Genomic DNA, 24,248 nt, shown 5'->3' on the forward strand with positions numbered 1-24,248 from the left:
TTGGGCTAACATCCGTGCCCATCTTCCTCTACTTTATATGTGGGATGCCGCCACAGCATGGCTTGATAAGCGGTGCATCAGTCTGCACCTGGGATCCGAACCTGCGAATTCCGGGCCGCCAAAGCAGAGCACATGAACTCAACCACTACACCAGCAGGATGGCCCCCTCCTCTAATTTTCTTTTGAATTCACTACAACCAGGCTTTCAGCCTATCACTTTACTATTAAAACTGTAGAGTTCAAATGACCTCCAGCAAGCTACATACAGTCACCAACTGAGCCTCAGTCCTAACCTTATTTTATCTATCAGTATCATTTGACTAATCACTCTCTCCTCTTTGAAACATTCTTCCCTTGGCCTCCAGGATATCATATCCTCCTGATTCTCCTCCCACACTCCCTCCCTTGGTGATCTTGTTTAATGTTATTTTAAATATCACTTACACGCTAAAGAATATCAAAGCTTCAATCCAGGTATCTACCCTGAATTCCAGGCCCACATATGCAACTGTTTCCTTAACATCCCCACTTTAAAGTCTATCAGACATCTCAAACTTAACATGTCCAAAACTGAGTTCCTGATCCCCCACAAACCTGCTCCTCCTCCGAGCTCTTTTATTTCAGTTGATAGCCATTCTGCCCTTTAGGCTCAGGCCAAAAGCCTCCAGATCAACCTTGGCTCCTGTCTCTGAAACCTCATGAATCCATCAGCAAAATTTCTCAACTCTACCTTCAAAATACATATACACTGCTACAAGTCCAAACCACCACCATCTTTCGCCTAGAATCTTGTAAAAACCCAATAACTTTCCTCTAATCCCCTAGTTCCTTTTCCAAGACTCAATCCAGGCTGAGATGTACTCCTAACCTAAAATCCTTAACTTTCCAATTGAGATCCATCAGCTTTTTGCATAAAGAACAGCAGCTTCACAGGAACACTGGTTTGAAATGACCGTGTCATTCGGGACTGGAACACATAATATTTAAAGATTCCTCCAGTCCTAAAGTTCTGAGTGACTTGTTAATTCTGCACGGCGTATACATAAGAGTGGGCTATACTATTCTCTGTACTTTTCTGTATTAAAGATTTTTGCTAGACATTGATTTAAATAAAAACTAAGAGCGCAGGCTGGCCCCGTGGCTTAGCGGTTAAGTGCGCGCACTCCACTACTGGCGGCCCGGGTTTGGATCCCAGGCATGCACCAATGCACCACTTCTTGGGCCATGCTGAGGCCGTGTCCCACATACAGCAACTAAGAGGATGTGCAACTATGACATACAACTATCTACTGGGGCTTTGAGGAAAACAAAAGGAGGAGGATTGGCAATAGATGTTAGCTCAGAGCCAGTCTTCCTCAGCAAAAAGAGGAGGATTAGCATGGATGTTAGCTCAGGGCTGATCTTCCTCACAAAAAAAAAAAAAAAAAAAACTAAGAGTGCATCTTGGTCCCCTGCTACAGTATTAATGGTCTCAGTTCTCCTCCAGAACATCTCCTTGTAACTCATTCCTCTACTATTTATTAAATCACAAGTGGCATATTCCTTAACAGAATTTGTTATATATGGATAAAAGTGGGAGACTATTATCTAATGCTTATTATTAGCCCATCTTGTCTCTAATATGACAAAGACTATAATTATTATGGGATATCATCTGTATAACCCTAACAACTATACTCAGGAAAGAGAGCAGCTGAGAAATTCACAGTATATTTAAAACACAATACTTCAGATAAATAAAAGAAATTGATCTGCCAAACACTGAAAAGTAACTTTAATTTATAGCTTTCAAAAAGTAAAATCATTCAGCTGGGGCAAAATAACCATCCTTACAAGAATTTTCCCTGCATTATATACTCAATGCCTACAACTTTTTAATGATATTCTTTTTGTTTCAAATATGGAACTACATACATTTAGCAAACCTAAAATACAGGTGAATTTTCTTTTTCAAATACATAGGAAAACACACTACTTTATACTGATATCTTCTATGCTAAACTGGACCTTCTGATATTATATAAAGTAGCTAAGTCTGAAAGCCCAGTTCAGTGATAATTTTAATGGCAAACGAAACTCCTCTGTTGTTTTTTTCTATTACTTTTGATTAGATTCTTCACACTAATGGAAGACAGGGAAAAGACTGAAATTCAGCAAAAAAATTTCAGTAACAGTTCCTTCATGTTTATCTGAATCTACATTTACTTAATGAAGTCACTAAAATTGTTAAAATACAGGCAATTCAGTTATCTATTAATTTAGCCTTATGCTAAAAGGAGGACTGAGACCTAAGGGGTGGCTATGTGCCCACACACATGTATTTATGCATCAGAGTATACAATGCCTACATGGCAAAGACTGTAGAATGATGCTGGAGCTTGTTAGAATATTTGATGTTATTTTCTCATATAACAGCTTCGAAAGTAACAAAATAAAAGCAAATAAAATGAACTATCACTAGAAACACTCCCCTATGCACAACTTACCTAAAGTCTTTGTGTTTGCTAGGAGAGCCTCCTCGTAAGACAGGATATAGTAAAGCACCAGAAGCTGTGCTGTGATACTGAAACGCTGATTAAGGCGGACGTTGTCACCCTGGAGGTAATATTATAAATACTTTAAAACATTTTTAAATTTCATGAGTGCTTTTTTGATGGTAAAAGCATTCAAAATTGACTACTCAGTGTTGCAGCTCCCAAGCTCAGATAAAACAGGAGAAACATTGCCGTGTTTGCATTAAACTCAAAGAGATGACCTGAAGTTTTTTTTTTTTTTTTTTTTTGTGAGGAGATCAGCCCTGTGCTAACATCCGCCAATCCTCCTCTTTTTTTTTTTTTTTTGCTGAGGAAGACGGCCCTGGGCTAACATCTGTGCCCATCTTCCTCCACTTTATATGGGACGCCACCACAGCATGGCTTGCCAAGCAGTACGTCGGTGCGCACCCGGGATCCGAACCAGCGAACCCCGGGACGCCGCAGCGGAGCGCGCGCACTTAACCGCTTGCGCCACCGGGCCGGCCCCTGACCTGAAGTTTAAAGTAAATTTGAGATGGCATAGGCGATGAAAGGCAACATGCTTAACAGTATTTAAGATAGAAAGAAAAATGACTTCAGCTGTTACTCAACAGCAATCCCATCGGGCTGCTTCTGAAACAAGCTTATAGGAGTCTCAAGTATTATCTGAAATTAGCATGAAGAAAATAACTCCTAAAAAAAAGATATGTACATTTAAATATGTACATAGAGCCAGCCCTGGTGGTCTAGTGGTTAAGATTCGGTGCTCTCATCGCCACAGCCTGGGTTCATTTCCCAGTCAGGAACCACATCACCCATCTGTTGGTTGTCATACCATGGCAGCCATGTGTTGCTGTGATGGTGAAAGCTATGCCACTAGTATTTCAAATACCAGAAGGGTCACCCATGGTGGACAGGTTATAACGGAGCTTCCAGACTAAGACCAGGAAGAAAAACCTGACCACCCACTTCTGAAAAAATTGGCCATGAAAACCCTATGAATAGCAGCAGAGCAGTCTGATATAGCGCTGGAAGGTGAGAGGATGGTGCAAAAAGACCAGGCAGGGTTCCATTCTGCTGTACACGGTCACTAGGAGTCAGAACTGACTCAGTGGCACTATCAACAACAAACATTTAAATATATTTGTGAAAAATGCAACTATTTTTTCCTTCTAAAAAAATGGAGAAAAGAGATTTTCTTTAAGTTTTCCATTAATGAACCTAGGTATATCTTAGATTCTCAGGAAGCTAAACAAACCTATATTGAATGTGTTAAAATGTCACACAGTCCTTTGTCAAAAACACAATCCCCTTAGTCTTTAGACTTTAGTCTTACTCCTTAGACTTTAAAATGGAGCTTTTAAAAGAATTCCTCAAAAAGTGACTATTTGACAAACCACTTGGAACTAATATCATTCTTTTAATTTTTATAAGTGATCTAAAGAAATTTAATCCCACTTTAAATTCAGAACCACCTAGAAATCCTCTAATAATCAGGAAAAAAATAAGGAATAAGTCAGAAGAATAAACTAAAAGGAAAATAAGCTAATAAATGTAAAAGAACCACTGTTTTACCCCAATGACTCCTTGGAAAATATTGAGGATCTCCTGTTCTGTGACTGGCTGATTTGTGGCTTCCGGATTAGATTTAGATGCAGGAGTAAGTATAGAATTTATGTACACGTCAATCAGAGGAAGTAATTGAGGATGGAGTGGAGTGGAGGTTTCACACAGCTGTCTATAAATCCAGTCCTAAAAAAGAAGGTTATAGGCACTAAATCAACTATGGCAATAAGAAAAAGCAAGCAAAATTTTCAAAGTACATAAAATTTTATATGATCTATGAATCAGTGAAGCTCACTATTAACTTTTAGCAGTTACAAATATATTATCCAGTTTCACAATTTTCTTGGATCTTGGATTTAAAAATATGAACTACTTTTATATCCTAATCGAGAATATTGCCCAGTAGAAGATAATCTAAAATGATGAGTTTGGGTTTTGAGTCTGGACTTTGGGTTTTTAATCTATTAGTTTTTAAGTAGTGGGAAAAACATTGTTAAGTCCCTACTGTATCCGTATTTAGACCACCGTATGTGTTGTTGTAAAAGACCCCACAGCAGAGAGGAATTTAGGGAGAGGAATAGCTCTTCACAGCAAACCCTCAGATAGAGTTTTTTTTTTTTTGTGAGGAAGATCACCCCTGAGCTAACATCCATGCCAATCCTCCTTTTTGCTGAGGAAGACTGGCTCTGAGCTAACGTCTATTGCCAATCCTCCTCCGTTTTTTTTTCCCCCAAAGCCCCAGTAGATAGTTGTATGTCATAGTTGCACATCCTTCTAGTTGCTGTATGTGGGATGCGGCCTCAGCATGGCCGGAGAAGCGGTGCGGCGGTGCGCGCTCGGGATCTGAACCCGGGCCGCCAGTAGCGGAGCACGCGCACTCAACCGCTAAGCCATGGGGCCGGCCCTCCTCAGAGAGATTAAAAAAGTAGCTTTGACAACCACATATGGGAGACTATCACTTAACTATCTACATGGATAGAGGACATGTAGAAATGATGGCTGTGCATTTGGTCTCCTAATTCTTACCTATTTCACTTTCTAAAAATATTAAAAAAGCAGAAGATACAATCTAGCTGGATAATAACTTCACTAAATCATAAAAACAAGGTAATGAAAAGTGATACATCAATGCATATATTGTTCATTGTTCTTTATAAATAAAAGAGCCTCTAGAAAAGGTTCAAACAGATTTCTTTACCTCCTGGGATTCAGCCTTTTCTTTAGAGGACCTTTTAACTGTTTGATATAGCCAACTATAACAAATTGAAAACATGTGTAAGTTAGGTGCTAGGTGTCCTTGTGACAAATGTACAAATGCTGGTCTTGGCTCACCAGCAACTTTCTCAGTATGGTGAACAAAACTAAAGTATTGAAAATGGCAATTTCTTACTAAGGGTTATTGAAATAGCCATATGCCACTATTGAGAATTTAAATGGATTAGTAGGGGCCGGCCCCGTGGCTTAGCGGTTGGAAGCACGAGCTCTGCTGCTGGCGGCCCGGGTTCGGATCCCGGGCGCGCACTGACGCACTGCTTCTCCAGCCATCCATGCTGAGGCCGCGTCCCACATACAGCAACTAGAAGGATGTGCAGCTATGACATACAACTATTTACCGGGGCTTTGGGGGAAAAATAAATAAATAAATAAAATTTAAAAATAAATAAATAAATGGATTAGTAATATTGTACATTTTGCAAATAACTTAACAGCTCTATTGTTTAAAAAACATGACATTAAGTTCCTAATTACTATAACTATATAAATGACTAGTAACTAGACATATTTCTTTTTTTTTTTTTTTAACTTTATTTATTTATTTTTTGCCCCCACAGCCCCAGTAGATAGCTGCATGTCACAGCTGCACATCCCTCCAGTTGCTGTATGTGGGACGCGGCCCCAGCACAGCCGGAGAAGCCGTGCGTCGGTGCGCGCCCGGGATCCAAACCCAGGCTGCCAGCAGCAGAGCACGCGCACTTAACAGCTAAGCCACGGAGCCGGCCCCTAGACACATTTCATACACAAAACCCACAGCAAAGGCCTACAAACGGACACAGAACTGGGAAAAGAACATTAACTTAGGTTGTAACTTGAAATATAAATGTTAAGGTCATACTTTTATGGACACTTTGTGCTTAGTAAAGGAACGACTCCTGAGAAGCTGGTAAATACAATGAATAGGCAAAAATCCAGTAATGTTGGCACTCAGGTTGCTGGTGACAGGGACCCGAACTGCATGAGCTGTGACAACCTAAAAGGGAAAAATAGTATTAATACATATGATAGAACAGATATAAAATTATTCTGAAAGAGGGAGGTTTAGCAGGTAGACTGTTAAAACTAAGTGTAAGTGTGGTCCTTAGGAATAAATGATAAAAACCAATTATTATATGATCTAATTACTTTTGAATGTGAGGCGGCGTACATTTAGGGATTGGTAATGTTCTCTAATTTTTTTTGTTTTTAAACATAGATATGTTGATGGTGGTATAGTAAGGTAAAAAAATATAAAATTTGGAATCGTAAAATCTGGGCTCAATGACTTTGGGTAAGTCACTATCTTTTGAGCCTATTTTCACATCTACAAAATGGGACAACATTGTCTTACCTGCCTCAAAAGGTTTTTGTGAGGGGGGAAAAAGGTTTTTCTGAAAACATATGTGAATTATAAAGTATCACATAAATATAAGCAGGAATTTTTATTATTCTTATTGTGTCATGCATAGACCTCTAATTGTCTTTCAAAGACCCTCCCCAAAGTTGTCTTCCAGTTAGTTTAAATTAAACACATAAAAAATAACTTACAAGTTTCCTGTGTCTTATGTGTGACTATTACATGGGAGTATATGTGCACTGAGGGGAGAAAGGAGAATTTGGTACAGGGATGAGAATATCAAGTACCCTAAAAGAAGCAACAATTAGGGATCCATGAGTATTTTCAAATATTTCATTTTTTAAGAGATATATATTTTTTATATTCTGAGATTTAAATTGACAAATGAATCTGGCAATTAATTTTTTTTTTTTTTTTTTTTAAAGATTTTATTTATTTTATTTTTCCCCCCAAAGCCCCAGTAGATAGTTGTATGTCATAGCTGCACATCCTTCTAGTTGCTGTATGTGGGACTCGGCCTCAGGATGGACGGAGAAGTGGTGCCTCGATGCGCACCCGGGATCCGAACCCGGGCCACCAGCATCGCAGCGCGCACACTTAACCACCAAGCCACAGGGCCGGCCCCTGGCAATTAATTTTTAATTTTAGAATAGTCTCCGCCAAAAAAATAAAGTATCCTTAAGATTACCCATGGACAAAGGTGCTGAGGCCAAATAAGAACACGTAAATACAAGAATAAGGAATTTAAACCCTAGTTTATAATCTAGTTAGAAATAAATCTTACAGCCTAAAGGTTTAAATAGGTCTCTATTTCATTTTCCTCCTGACAAATCCAAATGATTACCCCATGTGAGATCCCTACCATCAATATCTAAGACTATACTCTTAAGTAGCTACTCAAAGTCTCCAAAATATGTAAATTTAAAACATGCTTTTGTATGTAGTAAGTAGCTTTTTTTTTTTTTTTGCTGAGGAAGATTCACCCTGAGCTAACATCTGTTGCCAATTTTCCTCTTTTTACTTGAGGAAGATTTGCCTTGAGCTAACATCCGTGCCAATCTTCCTCTATTTTGTATGTGGGTTGCCACCACAGCATGGCCATCGACGAGTGGTGTAGGTCTGTGCCTGGGAACCGAACCCAGGTCACTGTAGCAGAGCATGCCAAACTTAACCACTAGGCCACGAGGCTGGCCCTGTGAGTAGCTTTAAAAGTAAATTTTAAATGGGATTATTCTTTACAGAAGTTTCAAAGATTAAATAAATCATCATTGGAAACTAAAAGGGAATATAAAAAGACCAAATTAGTCTCTTAAACTGAGACATACAAGTTTTGGCTCAAAGAATCCTGTAAAAGAAAGTTAAATAAATTTAAAGAGAATAAATTTAAAGGAGTACCTGCTCAGTAAAAATTTCCTGCGTGAAGATAGTCTTCATCCTGCTCAAGGAGCTTGGCTTAATTACAATCTAAAACAATCAAAAGAATTCCAATAGCATGTGAAAATATAATAATATGAAGCACAATTTTCTCTGGTAAATTTATTATCTAAAATGACTATAATATATAAAATTAATGTTCAAATACTCTATTTCAGAAGTGGCTTCTCAAACCCAACATTAAAGTGTGTTTTTCCTCAGAAACAGAACCAACATATAAATGTACTAAGTAAATACTATTATTGGCATTTCAAGTCAGTGGGAAGACGTGGATTATGCAATAAATGGAGGTGAGATAGCTACCTTTCTGGGGAATATATATATATATTTATATATATTTGCACACAAGACACTATACTCAAAATGAACTCCAAATGTATTAAAGGCTTAAATTTAAAACATGAAGCCAGGGGCCGGCCCAGTGGCATAGTGGTTAAGTTCACAAGCTCCACTTTGGCGGCTCGGGGTTCGCAGGTTTGAATCCCGGGTGCGGACCTACGCACTGCTCATCAAGCCATGCTGTGGCGGCATCCCATATACAAGATAGAGGAAAATGAGCACGGATGTTAGCTCAGGGCTAATCTTTCTCAGCTAAAAGAGGAAGACTGGCAAGCGATATTAGCTCAGGGCCGATCTTCCTCAGAAAAAAAAAAATCGAGACACAAAACACTAGAAGAAAATATAGGTGACCATTTCTACAAACCTGAGGAAACAAAAACATTTCTAAGCAAAATAGCAAAGTAACAAACACACCAGAAATACTCAATATACTACACACCGAAAAAATAATTTCCACATGGCAAAAAAGGCTGGGAAAAATCAATTGCAACCTATCGTACTTTTAAACACACTAAGGATTATAAAGTACATCACTGATTTAACAGTAGCTTTTCAAGAAAAAAAGGGGGGAACGCTACCACATTAACATTACACATCAACTGTAAAATGAATCCCAATTTCAATATTGGGTAAAATATGTGTCTTGAAATCAATGAAATACGATATATGAGGCACAGTGGCATATAATTTATATATACAGAGTCCTTCTGAATCAGTGAAAGGAAAAATAAATCAATAAAACTTCCTATAAAAAAACTGGGACGTTGATAAGCTTTTCACAAAACAATTAAACCAGCGAAAACACATAGATTTTAAAAACTATCCAAAAAACCCACTATAAACTATAACTATAAAAAATAATAATAATAAAAACCACAGTTTCACTAGTAATCAAAGAAATGCAAAATAAGTGAGACCATTTTCCATCAACCAAATTTGCAAAGAATAAAAAGAATGATAATGCCTGGTGATGTGAGCGTTTAGGAAAATAGGCACTCTCATTCACTAATGACAACAGTTAAACTGGTGTAATCTTTCTGGAAAATAATCTGGCAATACTCATTAAACACCTTAACATCATCATACTCTTTTACTTAGTAACTGCTTTCTAGAACTTTATCCTAAGAAAATAATCCAAAAGGTGTTTGAAGATATATATGTGTGAGTGTCTGTGTGTGTATTTACATAAATAGGGATATCATCTAAGCATTATTCAGAAACTGAAAAATCTACATGGCAAATAAGAGAGGATCCATTAAGAAAGTCATGATCAACCCACATGATGGACTAATATACAGCCATTAAAAATTATATTGTATTAGAATATTTACTGAAATGAGGAAATGTTTATCATATATTGGTAGGTTCTTTAAAATTACAAAATATGTATATCAATTTAAAGAAAGAATAGACACCAGATGTTAACAATAGTATACTTGATATATATGAACAATGGAACTATATTTTTCCCTTCTTTTCTGTGTTTTCCAAGCTTTCTACATTGAACATCTATTCTTGTAAATAAATGTTTTCATACTGTATTTTTTTCTAAGAGCCCCTGATAAAATTTAAAACTATTCAGCAGCTAAAATTACTTCAAAATGAAAATCTATTTACTATTTACAGTCTATTTACTTTCAACTACAAGAAAATGCCCAGCTTAGTATCACCTTCTTTAGAAAGAAAATTTTTAAAAAATTACCTTCATCCCCAAAGTGGAACAGACCAAGTCAATGATAGCACTAAGCTGGTTGCTATGAAAGTACATAGCGACCAATAACAACATCTCCCCAAAAGAAGCAGAGACGCCTGAAGTACTGTTGAAACAAAAAAGAAAACATGAAACTCCAAAGAGAGGATAAGAAAAACTTACTCAGCTAACCGAAACAAATGAAGTCACCTTACCTCTCAAAATAAGCTTCTTCTTTTATCATCCAACTTAGCCACACTACCATCAGCTGCTCCTGTTCAGGGGTACTATATAAAACAGACCAGAATGTCACTGGTTTAAATCAGGTAGACTTGCGTAAGAATAAGCAACCATTCTGGAATTATTTTTGGTAGAAATTTTTTTTTCCTTCCCTATTTTGAAATATCAATTCAAATTAATTGCTTGCTGAATTGGCTATTAATTGTTGTTAAGATATAAAGTAGTCTTAGAGATAAGAATGAGGACCTTTGCTTTTCCTCATGAATGTGAACAGCCACACCCTCTCAGTCTTAGTTACTGCATTTGCAATTTGGAGAGAGTGAACTTCCTCACACTTCCTGGAAAAGCAAAGGCTCTTTGGGATTAAAATGTTAGAAGAACTATATTAACAGCTGATACTTATTTCATATAGAAAACAAAAAAAAAATCTGGTGTTAAAACTTAAGCATCAAAAAGTCACAAACTGGGCCGGCCCCGTGGCTTAGTGGTTAAGTGCGCACGCTCCACTACTGGCAGCCCGGGTTCGGATCCCGGGCGCGCACCGACGCACCGCTTCTCCGGCCATGCTGAGGCCGCGTCCCACATACAGCAACTAGAAGGATGTGCAGCTATGACATACAACTATCTACTGTGGCACTGGGGGGAAAAATAAATAAATAAAATCTTTAAAAAAAAAAAAAACAAAAGTCACAAACTGAGTAATTGAACAGTAACAAGTTAGTCTTTTACCTGAAAAATGAAATTTAATTTATAGAAAAATTTTGAGCAGAACTCAAAATTGTAGAGAAATAAGCAATCACTATTCAAAAAAAGAAAAAGAAAAGGAAGACAGCGATGGGCTCATCAGATATGAAAAACAGTTATAAAAAACATACCAACAACAATGACTTTTTTAAAGAGAATTCCTAGATTTTGATTGAAAGGTACAAGTTAACTTTGACTTGTGAAAATAATTTTCACTGATCTCCTTCTACTTCACTGTAGTGTAAATGGGTAAAACAAAAAGCAACTGAAAAGCCTGCTACCCCAAGCTAAGAAAATTAAAAAGGTCATTCTCAACCATACCTAAATCATTCCACTAATAAAAGACAGTGTTATGTAGTAGAAAGATTATAGCCTTTAGAGCCTGCCAGACCTGAGTGGATCGCATCTCTGCTAATTACTGGTAGTGTGACCTTGAACAAGAAATTTAAATAATCTGTCTGAACTTTAGCTCTCCTACCCATAAGATACAGATAAAACCACCTACCTTATAGAAGTAATGAGTATTAGAGATAATGTTTAGAAATTGCTTCAGGTAAAGAGGAAAGAAAGCACTTCATTTCACAGACTTAATTTCACACCCTCCTGAAACTCCACTCAAACTACATTAAAGGGATTTTCTAAAAGGCATAAATGCGTACGATGATGACGAGGGACAATACAAAATACTGGAAGCTAGAGCACATACAAGATGAGTGGTAACTGACTTAGCCAACCCAAGAAAGCAGAATACTAAACTGGCAGGAGGGAAAACCAATCCACTTTATACACAGAATCCCCAAAGTGCTCAAGAATTGATAATTCCAGGCAGTTCTGGGAGTGAGAGTGAAGAGAGACTAACTTAAAAAGGCTGACAGTCTATACATGTAGTAGACCTCCAAATCACCTTCTCCATTCTACACAAATAGATAAATACTCATCCCCTGGTGGAAAGAAGATTGGAGATTTATTCTCTGGAGATGGTAAAAGAGGGTGTCTCTGAACTGAGGGACAACCAGGGATATCTGAAGCACCCTTCTGAAAGTAGGAGAATTAAGTGAACTATTATACTGCAGGCCCTCAACCCTCACTTTTTAACTTTGCCTATGGGTTTCTTGTCAGGCCTTCACACTCCAGGCAAGACAATAGTCTTCTCTAACAGTGTGATAAGCCCCGGAGTTTCCCAAAGTGCATTTGGAGGTTCTAATCTGCTTTTTAATTTCCTACTCTTAAATATGAACAGACAATCAAGAATTATCAAACTCCTAAAAAAACCTTCTAACTTGAAAAACAGAAACCAAAAAAAGACAGAAAAAAAGAAAATTAGAGAAAAGAAACAGTACAAACAAAACTCCTTCAATCATGATTACTATCAGAGAAATCATGCCACCATGAAGCAACAAACACTATAAATAAGAAACAGAGAACAAAAAAGAACTCTTAGATATTAAAAACTAGGATTAGAAGATAAAGTTGAAAACAAATCCTTTAAAAGGTACAATGAGCAGTATCTTTTCAGAATGATGTAAATGTCGTAAAATTAGATTGTGGTGATGGTTTAGTACAAACTAAAAACAACTGAATTGTACACTTTAAAATGGGTGAATTTTATGGTATGTAAACGGTCTCTTAATAAAGCTGTTTTTTAAAAAGCAAAACAAGATGAAGATATGGAAAATAGAAAAGGATAACAAAATAAGATGATTGTTTAAGGAAGTCCAAAAATCCAAAAAAGAGGAGGTTTTAGACAGAGAAAACCCATGTGGAAGACATTTACCAACTAATTAGTTCAAGAAAATTTCTAGGAACTGAAGGTGAAGGATATAAATTCCCAAGTTGAAAGGGGCTTACTGAATACCCAGGACAATAGACAAAAATGGACTCACACCAAGGCCTATTATCCAGAAATTTCAAAACCTAGGGACAAAAAGCTCATCCTATATGTTTCCATATTAAAAAAGAACAAGCCAGGGGCCGGCCCAGTGGCACAAGCAGTTAAGTGCACGCACTCCACTGCGGCGGCCGGCCCCGGGTTCACCGGTTCGGATCCTGGCATGCACTGATGCACTGCTTGACAAGCCATGCTGTGGCGGCGTCCCATGTAAAGTGGAGGAAGATGGGCACGGATGTTAGCCCAGGGCCAGTCTTCCTCAGCAAATAAAGAGGAGGATTGGCAGATGTTAGCACAGGGCTGATCTCCTCACCAAAAAAAAAAAAAAAAAAAAAGTAAAAAGGAACAAGCCACACAAAGGACCAGGTATCAGAATGTCATGAGACTTATCAACAGCAAATACTGCAAGTTAGAAGACAATGGAACAAGACTTTCAAAGTTTTCAAGGGAAATTATTTCTTGCCATCCTCATTAGTATAGTGCTGAGTATCCCCACCTGTCAAAGGAAATTATTTCCAACTTAGAATTCTATATCCCATCAAACTGTCAATCAAGTGTCAAAGTAGAATAAAGACATTCTCAGAAATACCCAGTCTCAAAATAATTTACCTCCCACATAAAAGAAGCAAAATGAAGGAGCAAATGAAAAAAGATGGAGACAGGAGATGCAAGAAACAGGAGATCCAACGAGGAGAGGAGAAGCAAGTCCCCAAAATGATAGTGAAGAGCAATTCCAGGATGAAAGCTATGGACCAGGGGCAGAGGTAACCACTTCAGATTGGAGCAGGTCGAAATGCTCCAGGAGAGATTTCCTCAGGAAAATTAAATTGATAGAATATCTAATGAGCCTAAACATCTTGAGACGAGGTTTAGATTGGCAGAGAGTTTGAGTTTGCACTAACATTAAATACACAGAACACCGAGCAAATGAAAAACAAAGAAGAAAAACAGGATAATTATTAATGCAAAAAAACAAGTTTTGCAGAAGAGAAGTAATCATCTACTACATGGTTGAGCTCCCAATAGTGTAATATAAACAATTATATATTGGTCAAAGCAAAATTATAATATAACTGTATCGGGAGAACGGGAAGATACGAAGGACGTGTAGATGTCTTGGGGAGAGAGAGAAAAGAGAGAATGCATTCCTCATCTTTCATAGTGAGAAGTCAACAAATACTCCTAAAATTGAAAAGTCAAGACGTAGCAAATCTTTAGTTAAAGATGTGGTAGTAATAAACAAAAGAATCAGCTAAAAGAACGGAAAGAAGGTGCCTCTAGGGAAGGGGGAACAGGGACAAGGGGAGTAAGGACTGCTATTTGTCTTAACAAATCTTGAAGAACAATTTTGACTCCTTTAAACAATGTGCACATGAAACTGTCATCAAGATTAATAAAATGACTGGCATACGGTAGATGCTACTGACACCCTTTTACTAAAAGATAACACCGCTGTCCATACCTAGACAATGTTTATAGTAAGCTCCTAACGCTGCTATACATGCATTTTAATAAATAAACAAAAGCAGACCTTGAGAAAATAGAGCACCTTATATGGTAAGGTACCTGACAAGTGTAGAAAAGGCCAGAAGCATACAAAAGGAAAGGGAAACAAAGCGAACCCCAGCCGGTGTAGCGGGAGGACGACTTGTCATCAACTGCAGCAATTGTTCAGCTTCTTCCTCAGTTGGTCTAAAAAAGGAATACATTATTAGGCTTTACTTTTTTTAGTAGAGGAAGGAAGAAAAAGGGACTTTCCAACAGTTGAAACTTTCAGATACAAATTTTGAGCTTTATATTGATAGCTCAATATTTATAAAATTTTTAACATTTTAAGTAGTCAAAAGCAGAACTGTTGCATTTACAATCAGCGTTTTTCCTCAGACACAAAGACAGGCAGTCCTCATTTTGCATGGTAATGTGGGACCATAAAAATAACCATGCAAGCTTAAACTATGTGTCGAAATCTTAATAATCAATGGGGAGGGCCAGCCCCGTGGCTTAGCGGTTAAGTGCACGTGATCCGCTGCTGGCGGCCCGGGTTCGGATTCCGGGCGCACACCGACGTACCGCTTCTCTGGCCATGCTGAGGCCGCGTCCCACATACAGCAACTAGAAGGATGTGCAACTATGACATACAACTATCTACTGGGGCTTTGGGGGAAAAAATAAATAAATAAAATTAAAAAAAAATAATAATCAATGGGGAAAATGACAACTACTGGATCTCCTTCAATAAAATTTTTTCTCAAAACATTAAAAACTTATAATGCATAGGGAAATGAAAAAAAAACAGTAAAACTAGTATTTATATAGCACTCTATAATTGAAAATATTAGAAACATTGGGAATTAAAGTGTTTTCTTTCTAAAAAATTTATCAAGAGTAGTTTGAACAGCCCTTGCCTTCTTCTCATTGTATAACTTATGTGGAGTGAGCATCTTTTCTAAGGCTTGAGGAATTGTCATACCCTCTTGTCAGTTTGGATCAGCTTCCAACATTTTATCCTTTGTACTTTCAGTCACGAAATGTCTGAGAGTTCCTTTAACGTGAAGACTTTTGCCAGCATCACTTCCTCTGGAACTTCATCCTTTTTGCCACAATGACTTGCCTCATTTATGTTGACAAGTTTGCCTTCACTAAGTTCACCTGGCTACATATCAAGGGTCTCTCAAACGGCAGCAGTGTCAACATTCTCACAGTCAGCTATTTCTTCTATTTATGTTTGGTTCAAATGTCACTTCCAGTGTTACCACTTTTTGTTTCTTTGCTATACTTTCGTCTTTATTGGCCAATTCTCTCTTTCAATTATCCACTTTTGTAAAATGCCACATGGGTTTATCACTGAGACAAGGAGACAAAAACAACGAGCCACTTTGCTGTCTGCTCGTGAACCAAATAATAATGTGCAGTAACCAGTCGCCAACACTTTAAAAGAAATGATGCAATTGGTCACCGATCATGACGTGCATCTGTTATTTACATTGTGATCTGTGGGTTGAAGAGTTCTCAACAAAGTTTGTACTTTCTATAATTATTTGGTTAATGTATCACAGTAACTGATACATTAATTCTTGAGGGACCAGTGTTAGTTAACTAAACTGTGCTAAGTGAAATTCACACATATTGGAGACATGCAAAGTGAGGACAGCATGTATAATAGTTGAGGACATTATTCAAAAGGACGTAGTGCAGTGACTAAATAAGAAACCTTGGGCTTAATAATCACATTATACCAATTTTAAACAATTTATGATCTCAGTTGTAAAAGGAAACACAGGAGAGATTTACTTCAATTAGCAGCATGGGATAGGCAAAGGATCACTCAAAAATCATTCATCATATTCATATCAGACTGTGGTGAAGTCATAGGTTTCTTAAACTGCTTTCACCCCTCCCATATTTACATAATTCTATTTACAATCAGACCAAAATAGATGGATATATCCCAGCTAGGAATGTTTTGCCTTAGGACTTCATTCTTGATATAGGCCAGCCCGCTACCTAAGCCCAATAGAAAACCCAAAGCCTCTGAATAAAAGGCCTTTGGCTCACTTTCTTGGGATTAGAAACAAGAAAGTAAAATGATAAAAAGATAAAATATCAAATTATTGAATACTTGAGTCCAGCGATCCCCATCAAAGCACAGTACAGACGTAAGAGTGCACTGGCTTTCACAACATGCTCTTCTTTCAGCCCCGAATACACAGACACATTGGGCTCCATCTCCACATCAGCTTCTTCCACAATGCGGGTACTTCTTACTGTGGGAAGAATGCCCATCAACTCCAGAAGAAGCTGCCTTCTCATTTGCCAAAGGACAGAACTACTGGTCTCTCTTTTTCTCTGTAAGAAATATGGACCACAAAAGGAAGAAAGCATGGATCACTTACTAAGTCAAAAGGACGCTCACACAAAGCTCCCCAGCCAAACACTTGAAATTGACCCATTTGAGGAGGCTGTCACAACTGCAGAATCTCATTTTTATCAATCAAGCAAACTCAAAATTCACTGGTTCATTTGAAGAATACTCTACTCACCCCAATTTGGATTGGTTATACAGAAAATACTAAATTAATGACAATTTGAATTGTAAAATATCACTTAAATGGCACTTTCAAATACATAATGTCTAATGGAGTCATATGAGGTATAGTAAAAAGTGCTTAGATTTTGAAGACAGAGATCTTGGGTTTAAATAACAGCTCTGCTATTAATTAATTACATACTTTTAGGTATATTAGCTAACCTCTCTGAACTCTATTTCCTTAAATGATAAGGAAATGAATATTTTATTAATAATATTTAACCCCCAGGGGCCACCAGGAGACACAAGCGGTTAAGTGCACATACTCCGCTGCGGCGGCCCGGGGTTCGCCAGTTCGGATCCCGGGAGCGCACCGACACACTGCTTGTCGAGCCATGCTGTGATGGCGTCCCATATAAAGTAGAGGAAGATGGGCACGGATGTTAGCTCAGGGCCAGTCTTCCTCAGAAAAAAGAGGAGGATTAGCATCAGATGTTAGCTCAGGGCTGATCTTCCTCACAAAAAAAAAATAATAATAATATTTAACTCCCAGAGCTATTTTAATTAGGAATTTACAAGTCTATCAATCCCACAGCACTTCAGGCAGGGGTAACGTCTTAGTCATCTCTTACTCGGCAAGGCCTAACATTGTGCCTGATATAGAGCAAGCACTCAATATCTGTTAAATAGATGAATGAATGAACAAACAAAGAAAATACATATGAAAACAGTTCTAAACTGTAAAGGACTAGACAAATGTTAGTTATTATTTTTAGAGTGTTTCCCAGCAAAATATAATAAACCTGCTTTAATAACATTAGATTCAAATAAGAAAAGTTTACTGCACACAAAGGACAATAACAAACAAGATGAGCATCCCAAGTACTTAGCACGGTGTCTGACACATAGAAGGTATACAATGAACGTTACCTTCCTTCTAAAGAAGCAAACCTTAAAATTAGTTTTCAAAAAGGCTAGAAATAAAGTAGAAGCTGGATATAGAAAAGTACGGTGAATCAGTAGCATAAAAAATAGACTGGAAGATGGGCCGGGCCCGTGGCTTAGCGGTTAAGTACGCATGCTCCGCTGCTGGCGGCCCGGGCCCGGATCCCGGGTGCGCAGCAACGCACCGCTTCTCCGGCCATGCTGAGGCCGCGTCCCACATACAGCAACTAGAAGGATGCGCAGCTATGACATACAACTATCCACTGGGGCTTTGGGGGGAGAAAAAAAAAATAGACTGGAAGATCTAAGCAATACATATGGTACTATCTAGTTCACTGACCTCAACAAGTTAAAAATCAATCTGCATTAGTTCTTTCATAGGGACTCTATTCAGAGCTACCATGAAATGTTTTTTGAAAAAGTAAAATATTTTGCATGTTAAAAACTGTCGCAAAATATAACACATATTTATTAATAGATGAATAGATAAATAACAATGTAGTATATACATACAATGGAATATTATTCAGCCTTAAAAAGGAAGGAAATTCTGACATATGCTACAATACGCACGGACCTTGAAAATATTTGGCTAAGTAAAATAAGCCAAAATCAAAATGAGAACTATTGTATGACTCCACTTGTGTGAGGTACCTAGAATGGGCACATTCATAGAGACAGAAAGTAGAATACAGGTTAGCAGGGCCTGGGAGGAAGAGGGAACAGAATTATTGTTTAACTGGTACAGAATTTCTGTTGGGGATGATGAAAAAGTTCTGAAAATGGATAATGGTAATAGTTGCACAACACTGTAAATGTACTTAATGCTACCGAACTGTATACTTAAAAATGATTAAAATGGTAAATTTTGGGCCCAGCCCAGTGGCACAGTGGTTAAGTTTTAGTGCTCTGCTGCAGCAGCCCGGGGTTCACACATTCAGATTCCAGGCGTGGACCTACAAACAATTCATCAAGCCATGCTGTGGTGGCGTCCCACATACAAAACAGAGGAAGACTGCCACAGATATTAGCTCAGGGACAATCTTCCTCAAGCAAAAAGAGGAAGATTTGGCAACAGATGTTAGCTTAGGGTGAATCTTCCTCACCAAAAAATAAATAAAAAAAATAAAATGGTAAATTTTACATTATGTATATTTTACCACAATAAAAAATATATATATATATTAAAATTACAGACTATAATAATAATTTGATGACCTAATGCAGCAGTTCTCACTAGTCTGAGAGTCAAAAATATTTCCTTAATAATACTAAGAAATTATTGGCCTTTTTTACTCTCATTTTCTCACACGTGTACACGCAGTTTTCCAAAGGCTTCAATTAAGCCAGACATTAAAGAGATTTGCAAAAATGTAAAATGACACCACTCTTCTCACAAATTTTTTTGTTTTGGAAAATATGGTTATTTTCCATAAAAATTATGTTCACATTTAATAGATTATTGTTATTTTTAAATAAATTAAATATTTCAAAAATTTCAGTTTTCATTTTTAATATGATAAATATCAGTAGATAAAAGCACATAAACAAAAGCTCTTTGGTATCCTGATTTTTTTAAACATTAGGAGATCCTGAGACTAAGAAGTTTGAGAACCACTGTTCTAATGACATCATTCTACAAGTGTTTCTTTCTCTTTTACTAATTGCCAAAATATTCTGATCTTTAGCCTACATATATATTTATCCCTCACCTGCTGTCCATTTCGGATAAAAGTTCCAAACCAAGTCCGGACTTTCGCATTTGTTCCAAGAAGCAAACCACTAACAAAACAAACCAAGTCACTCACTCCATCTTCACTAGCTTCATTTTTAGTATGATCCAATGTCAAAGCCACTCCAAGGCCTGGCAAGTGACATTCTTCCACCTAACACAGCAAAGAAAACAAATTGCACTCAATATCGTAAGAAAAAGGGGCCAGGATGCTTCAGAATCTAAAACATCTAAAGTTTAGAGGAAGACGTATCTCAAAACACAAAAACCCAGAAAGGAAGGTAATACATCTAGTATATAATTATAATTCCAAATCTCTCCAAGATTCTAAAACCACCTTGAGAAAAGTTCCAAAATCCTAACATAAAGGATTTTGTCTCATAAAAACAATAAGATCTGGCCCGGCTCCATGGCGTAGCGGTTAAGTGCGTGCCCTCCACTGCTGGCGGCCCGGGTTCAGATCCCAGGCGTGCACCAACGCACCGCTTGTCAGGCCATGCTGTGGCAGCGTCCCATATAAAGTGGAGGAAGATCGGTACAGATGTTAGCTCAGGCCCAGTCTTTCTCAGCAAAAAGAGGAGGACTGGCGTGGATGTTAGCTCAGGGCCGATCTTCCTCACAAAAAAATAAAAATAATAATAATAATAATAATATCTCTTACCACCATGCCTCGGACCTTGAGGGCCTGAGAAGGATTCATTTTACATAAGAAGCGTAATGCATCTGTTCTGCGCCTTCCTCCAAGACTTTCTTCATCTTGTCGTTCTCCATTTTTGATCAGACCCCTACAAACTGAACATTTAATAGCCTTTATTACTTTAAGCTTTGTAAGTAAGATGCTAGAAACAATTTTTTCAGCCTGGAAAATCAATCGTTTATGCAGATTGGACTCCAGAGAAGGAAAGGATCAGGGAGCTTGAAAGCATATTAACAGAAACTGGTCAAAATAAAGCAAAGAGTGAAAAGAGACTTAAAAAATGAACAGTGACCTGTGGGACAACATCAAGTAGGCAAACATACTTATAATTAGAGTCTCAGAAAGAGAAAGGGAATGGAAGACAAAAATATATTTGAAGAAATTTTTCCAAATTTGATGAAAACTATAAACCCAGACACCCAATAAACTCCAAGTAGGTGGGCCGGCCACGTGGCTTAGTGGTTAAGTGCGTGCGCTCCGCTGCTGGCGGCCTGGGGTTCGGATCCTGGGCGCGCACCGACGCACCGCTTCTCTGGCCATGCTGAGGCCGCGTCCCACATACAGCAACTAGAAGGAGGTGCAGCTATGACATACTACTATCCACTGGGGCTTTGGGGGGAAAATAAATAAATAAATAAAATAATAAAAAAAAAAAAAAAAAAAAAAACTCCAAGTAGGTTAAACACAAAGAAAATCATACTAAGACATATCATAATCAAATTTCTGAAAACCAGTTATAAAGAGAAAATCTTAAAAGTAGCTGGAAGAAATAAATAAGTAAAAGTAGCCAGAGGAAAAAAGAAACATTATGTACAGAGGAACAGAGATAAAAAATTACCACAGACATGGGGCCAGCCCCACGGCGAAGCGGTTAAGTGTGTGTGCTCCACTGCTGGCGGCCCGGGGTTCGGATCCCGGGCGCGCACCAATGCACCACTCGGCAAGCCATGCTGTGGCGGCGTCCCATATGAAGTGGAGAAAGGTGGGCATGGATGTTAGCCCAGGGCCAGTCTTCCTCAGCAAAAAGAGGAGGATTGGCATGGATGTTAGCTCAGGGCTGATCTTCCTCACAAAAAAAAAAAAAGAAAGACAGAAAGGAAATGGTCTATAAAAAATAAATAAATAAAATTACCACAGACAACAGAATAATATTTTTAACAAGCTAAAAGAAAATGTCAGCCTAAAATTTTATACCCAATATCTTTCAAAAATGAAGGCAAAATAAGGTTTCTTTCAGGGAAAAAAAAAAGCTTTTTCAAAAAAAGCTAAGAAAATTTGTTGCCAACAAACCTGAACTACAAGACATGTTAAAGAAAGTTCTTCAGGCCAAAGGGAAATTATACCAAAAGGAAATGTAGAGCTACAAAAAGGAATGAAGAGCACCAAAAATGGTAAACGTGGATAAAGAAAAAGACTTTCTTCCCTCATGTTTTTAAAGTCTTTAAAATATAACTGTTTAAAGCAAAAGTAGTAAGACTGTACTTTGAGGTTTATAACACACGTAGAAATAAAATCTATGACAAGAATGGCACAAAGGACAGGAGGGGGAAACACAAGTATATCACATTATATGTGAAGAGGTATAAAATCATTTGAAAGTAGACTGCAATAAGTTAAAGACACATACTATAAATCCTACAACCAAAAATAAATAAGTAAAAGCAAAGAGAAAAATTAAGCAAAGAAGTATAGCTCATAAGACAGTAGTGGAAATAAAATGGAATCCTAAAAAATTTCAATCCAAATGAAGAAAGAAAAAGGAGAGGAAAAAGGGAACAAATAAAAAAACAAATAGCAAGATGACAGACTTAAATCTAACCACCAAAATAACCACATTAAATGGTCTAAGTAAATAGTCTAAACATTCCAATTAAAGATTTTATTTATTTATTTTTTCCCCCCAAAGCCCCAGTAGATAGTTGTGTGTCATAGCTGCACATCCTTCTAGTTGCTGTATGTGGGACGCGGCCTCAGCATGGCCGGAGAAGCAGCGCGCCGGTGCGAGCCTGGGATCCGAACCCGGGTCGCCAGCAGCGGAGCGCGCACACTTAACCACTAAGCCACGGGGCCGGCCCCCTAAACATTCCAATTAAAAGGCAGAGACTGTCACTAAATTAAACAAAAAAAAAGATCCAATTATCCAAAAAATCCCTTAAATATAAAGACAGAGATAGATTAAAAAGATGGAAAAATATATATACCACGCAAACACTGATTGTAAGAAAGCTGATAAAGCTGTATTAATATGAGATAAAGTAGACTTCAAAAGAAGGAATATTACTCAGGATAAAGAAGGACATCTTATAATGAAAAAGAAAAAGGCTCAAATCACTAAAAGATACAACAATCCTAAATGTACACGGACCCAATAACAGCTTCAAAATACATGAAGCAAAAACTGAAAGGAGAAATGGACAAATCCATAATTATGTTTGGAGACATGAACACTCCTCCTTCAGTAACTGATGGAATAAGTAGAGAGAAAATCAGCAAGAATACAGTTTACAAAGGGCTTTTACGTGTCATGTGATATTCAATAAATCTCTGAGAAATGTAAGGGAAATACTATCAATATCCCCATTTTACAGATGAGAAGTTAAGTATCTTGATGGAGATCACGCAAAGAGCGAGTGATAAAGCCAGAAATTATGCCCCCCAGATCCAGTGCTTTCTCCTCCCTGGCTCCTAATTTGCAAATTACCCCGCTCAATAAAGGTTTTTATTTTTATATTACTCAGACCCAAACAACAATCTTCAATCACTAGCAGTTTGAAATAGAGCTGAAAATTTCAGTTGATTTTTCTCAATTTCTACCCTACACTTTTCTGCAAACTGATAGCAATAAGGCTAAAAAGCAAAGGTCTCATTGCTGGTATTTCTGATTACATATATCTCGTACTGCTCTCTGGCTATCTCACAGACATACGTCTTTTCCCCTTTGCTCCCTGAGCATACAGATTACATCTTCTAGTTCTTTTTTTTTTGTGAGGAAGATCAGCCCTGAGCTAACATCCATGCTAATCCTCCTCTTTTTGCTGAGGAAAACCGGCTGTGAGCTAACATCTATTGCCAATCCTCCTCCTTTTTTTTGTTCCCCAAAGCCCCAGTAGACAGTTCTATGTCATAGTTGCACATCCTTCTAGTTGCTGTATGTGGGACGCGGCCTCAGCATGGCTGGAGAAGCAGTGCATCGATGTGCGCCCGGGACCCGAACCCGGGCCACCAGTAGTGGAGCGCGCGCACTTAACCGCTAAGCCACCGGGCCAGCCCCATCTACTAGTTCTTTAGTATTTTTTACTGTCCTATTACAGCACTGGTGACTAACAGCAAAAAAAAATTTTTGCTACATACTCACTGTACTTAAGTTTGTAATCTCAAAACAGTGCTGAAATCTCTATACGCAGTATTTCTATAATGAATACTCACTAATAGACTTTCAAAAGATAAAATCTCAAATAAAACCCTGTAAATGTTTCTTCTTAGCTCAAAAAACAGGTCCTGTACATGCCCAGGCAAATCTCTGCAATATCCCATTTTTAAATATATTTACCTTCATTAAAACTATCAGGAACATTGGCCACCAACAGACACAAGAACCAGGCACCATTTCTAACATGTAGCAAGGCTTCAGCTACATCAACTATAGGAAGCAGGGAAGGGAGCTCTATAAGAAAACAAAATCAATGCTACTACCAAGGAGTGACATTTCATTGTATTATACATTAAACATCTTTTGACATTTCACCGATGTCATTTAAAAGCAATTAAATTAAGGTATTTTCTTTTCATAGTCTAGAGCTGAATTGTCCAGTGGGATAGCCA

At 37.8% G+C, this 24,248-nt stretch overlaps 1 protein-coding gene across 3 annotated transcripts in view; it reads right to left on the reverse strand.

The window, feature by feature from the left end:
- INTS2 (integrator complex subunit 2) overlaps positions 1-24,248 on the reverse strand; it is a 58,391-nt gene that overhangs the window by 28,631 nt on the left and 5,512 nt on the right. For all 3 annotated transcript variants that reach the window (XM_004434807.3, XM_014790911.2, XM_087440872.1), the window contains exons 5-15: positions 23,977-24,090; positions 20,391-20,521; positions 19,710-19,883; positions 16,645-16,871; positions 14,592-14,717; positions 10,369-10,440; positions 10,166-10,280; positions 8,086-8,154; positions 6,193-6,327; positions 4,089-4,265; positions 2,487-2,595 (exon numbers count right to left, since the gene is read on the reverse strand). In XM_004434807.3, coding sequence (XP_004434864.1) covers positions 2,487-2,595; positions 4,089-4,265; positions 6,193-6,327; positions 8,086-8,154; positions 10,166-10,280; positions 10,369-10,440; positions 14,592-14,717; positions 16,645-16,871; positions 19,710-19,883; positions 20,391-20,521; positions 23,977-24,090 — 1,449 coding nt within the window. The remainder of the gene's footprint in view (positions 1-2,486; positions 2,596-4,088; positions 4,266-6,192; positions 6,328-8,085; positions 8,155-10,165; positions 10,281-10,368; positions 10,441-14,591; positions 14,718-16,644; positions 16,872-19,709; positions 19,884-20,390; positions 20,522-23,976; positions 24,091-24,248) is intronic.

This window comes from Ceratotherium simum, chromosome 16 (genome assembly GCF_057802395.1).
Source record: "Ceratotherium simum simum isolate JZ-2026a chromosome 16, ASM5780239v1, whole genome shotgun sequence".
NCBI classification, from domain to species: domain Eukaryota; kingdom Metazoa; phylum Chordata; class Mammalia; order Perissodactyla; family Rhinocerotidae; genus Ceratotherium; species Ceratotherium simum.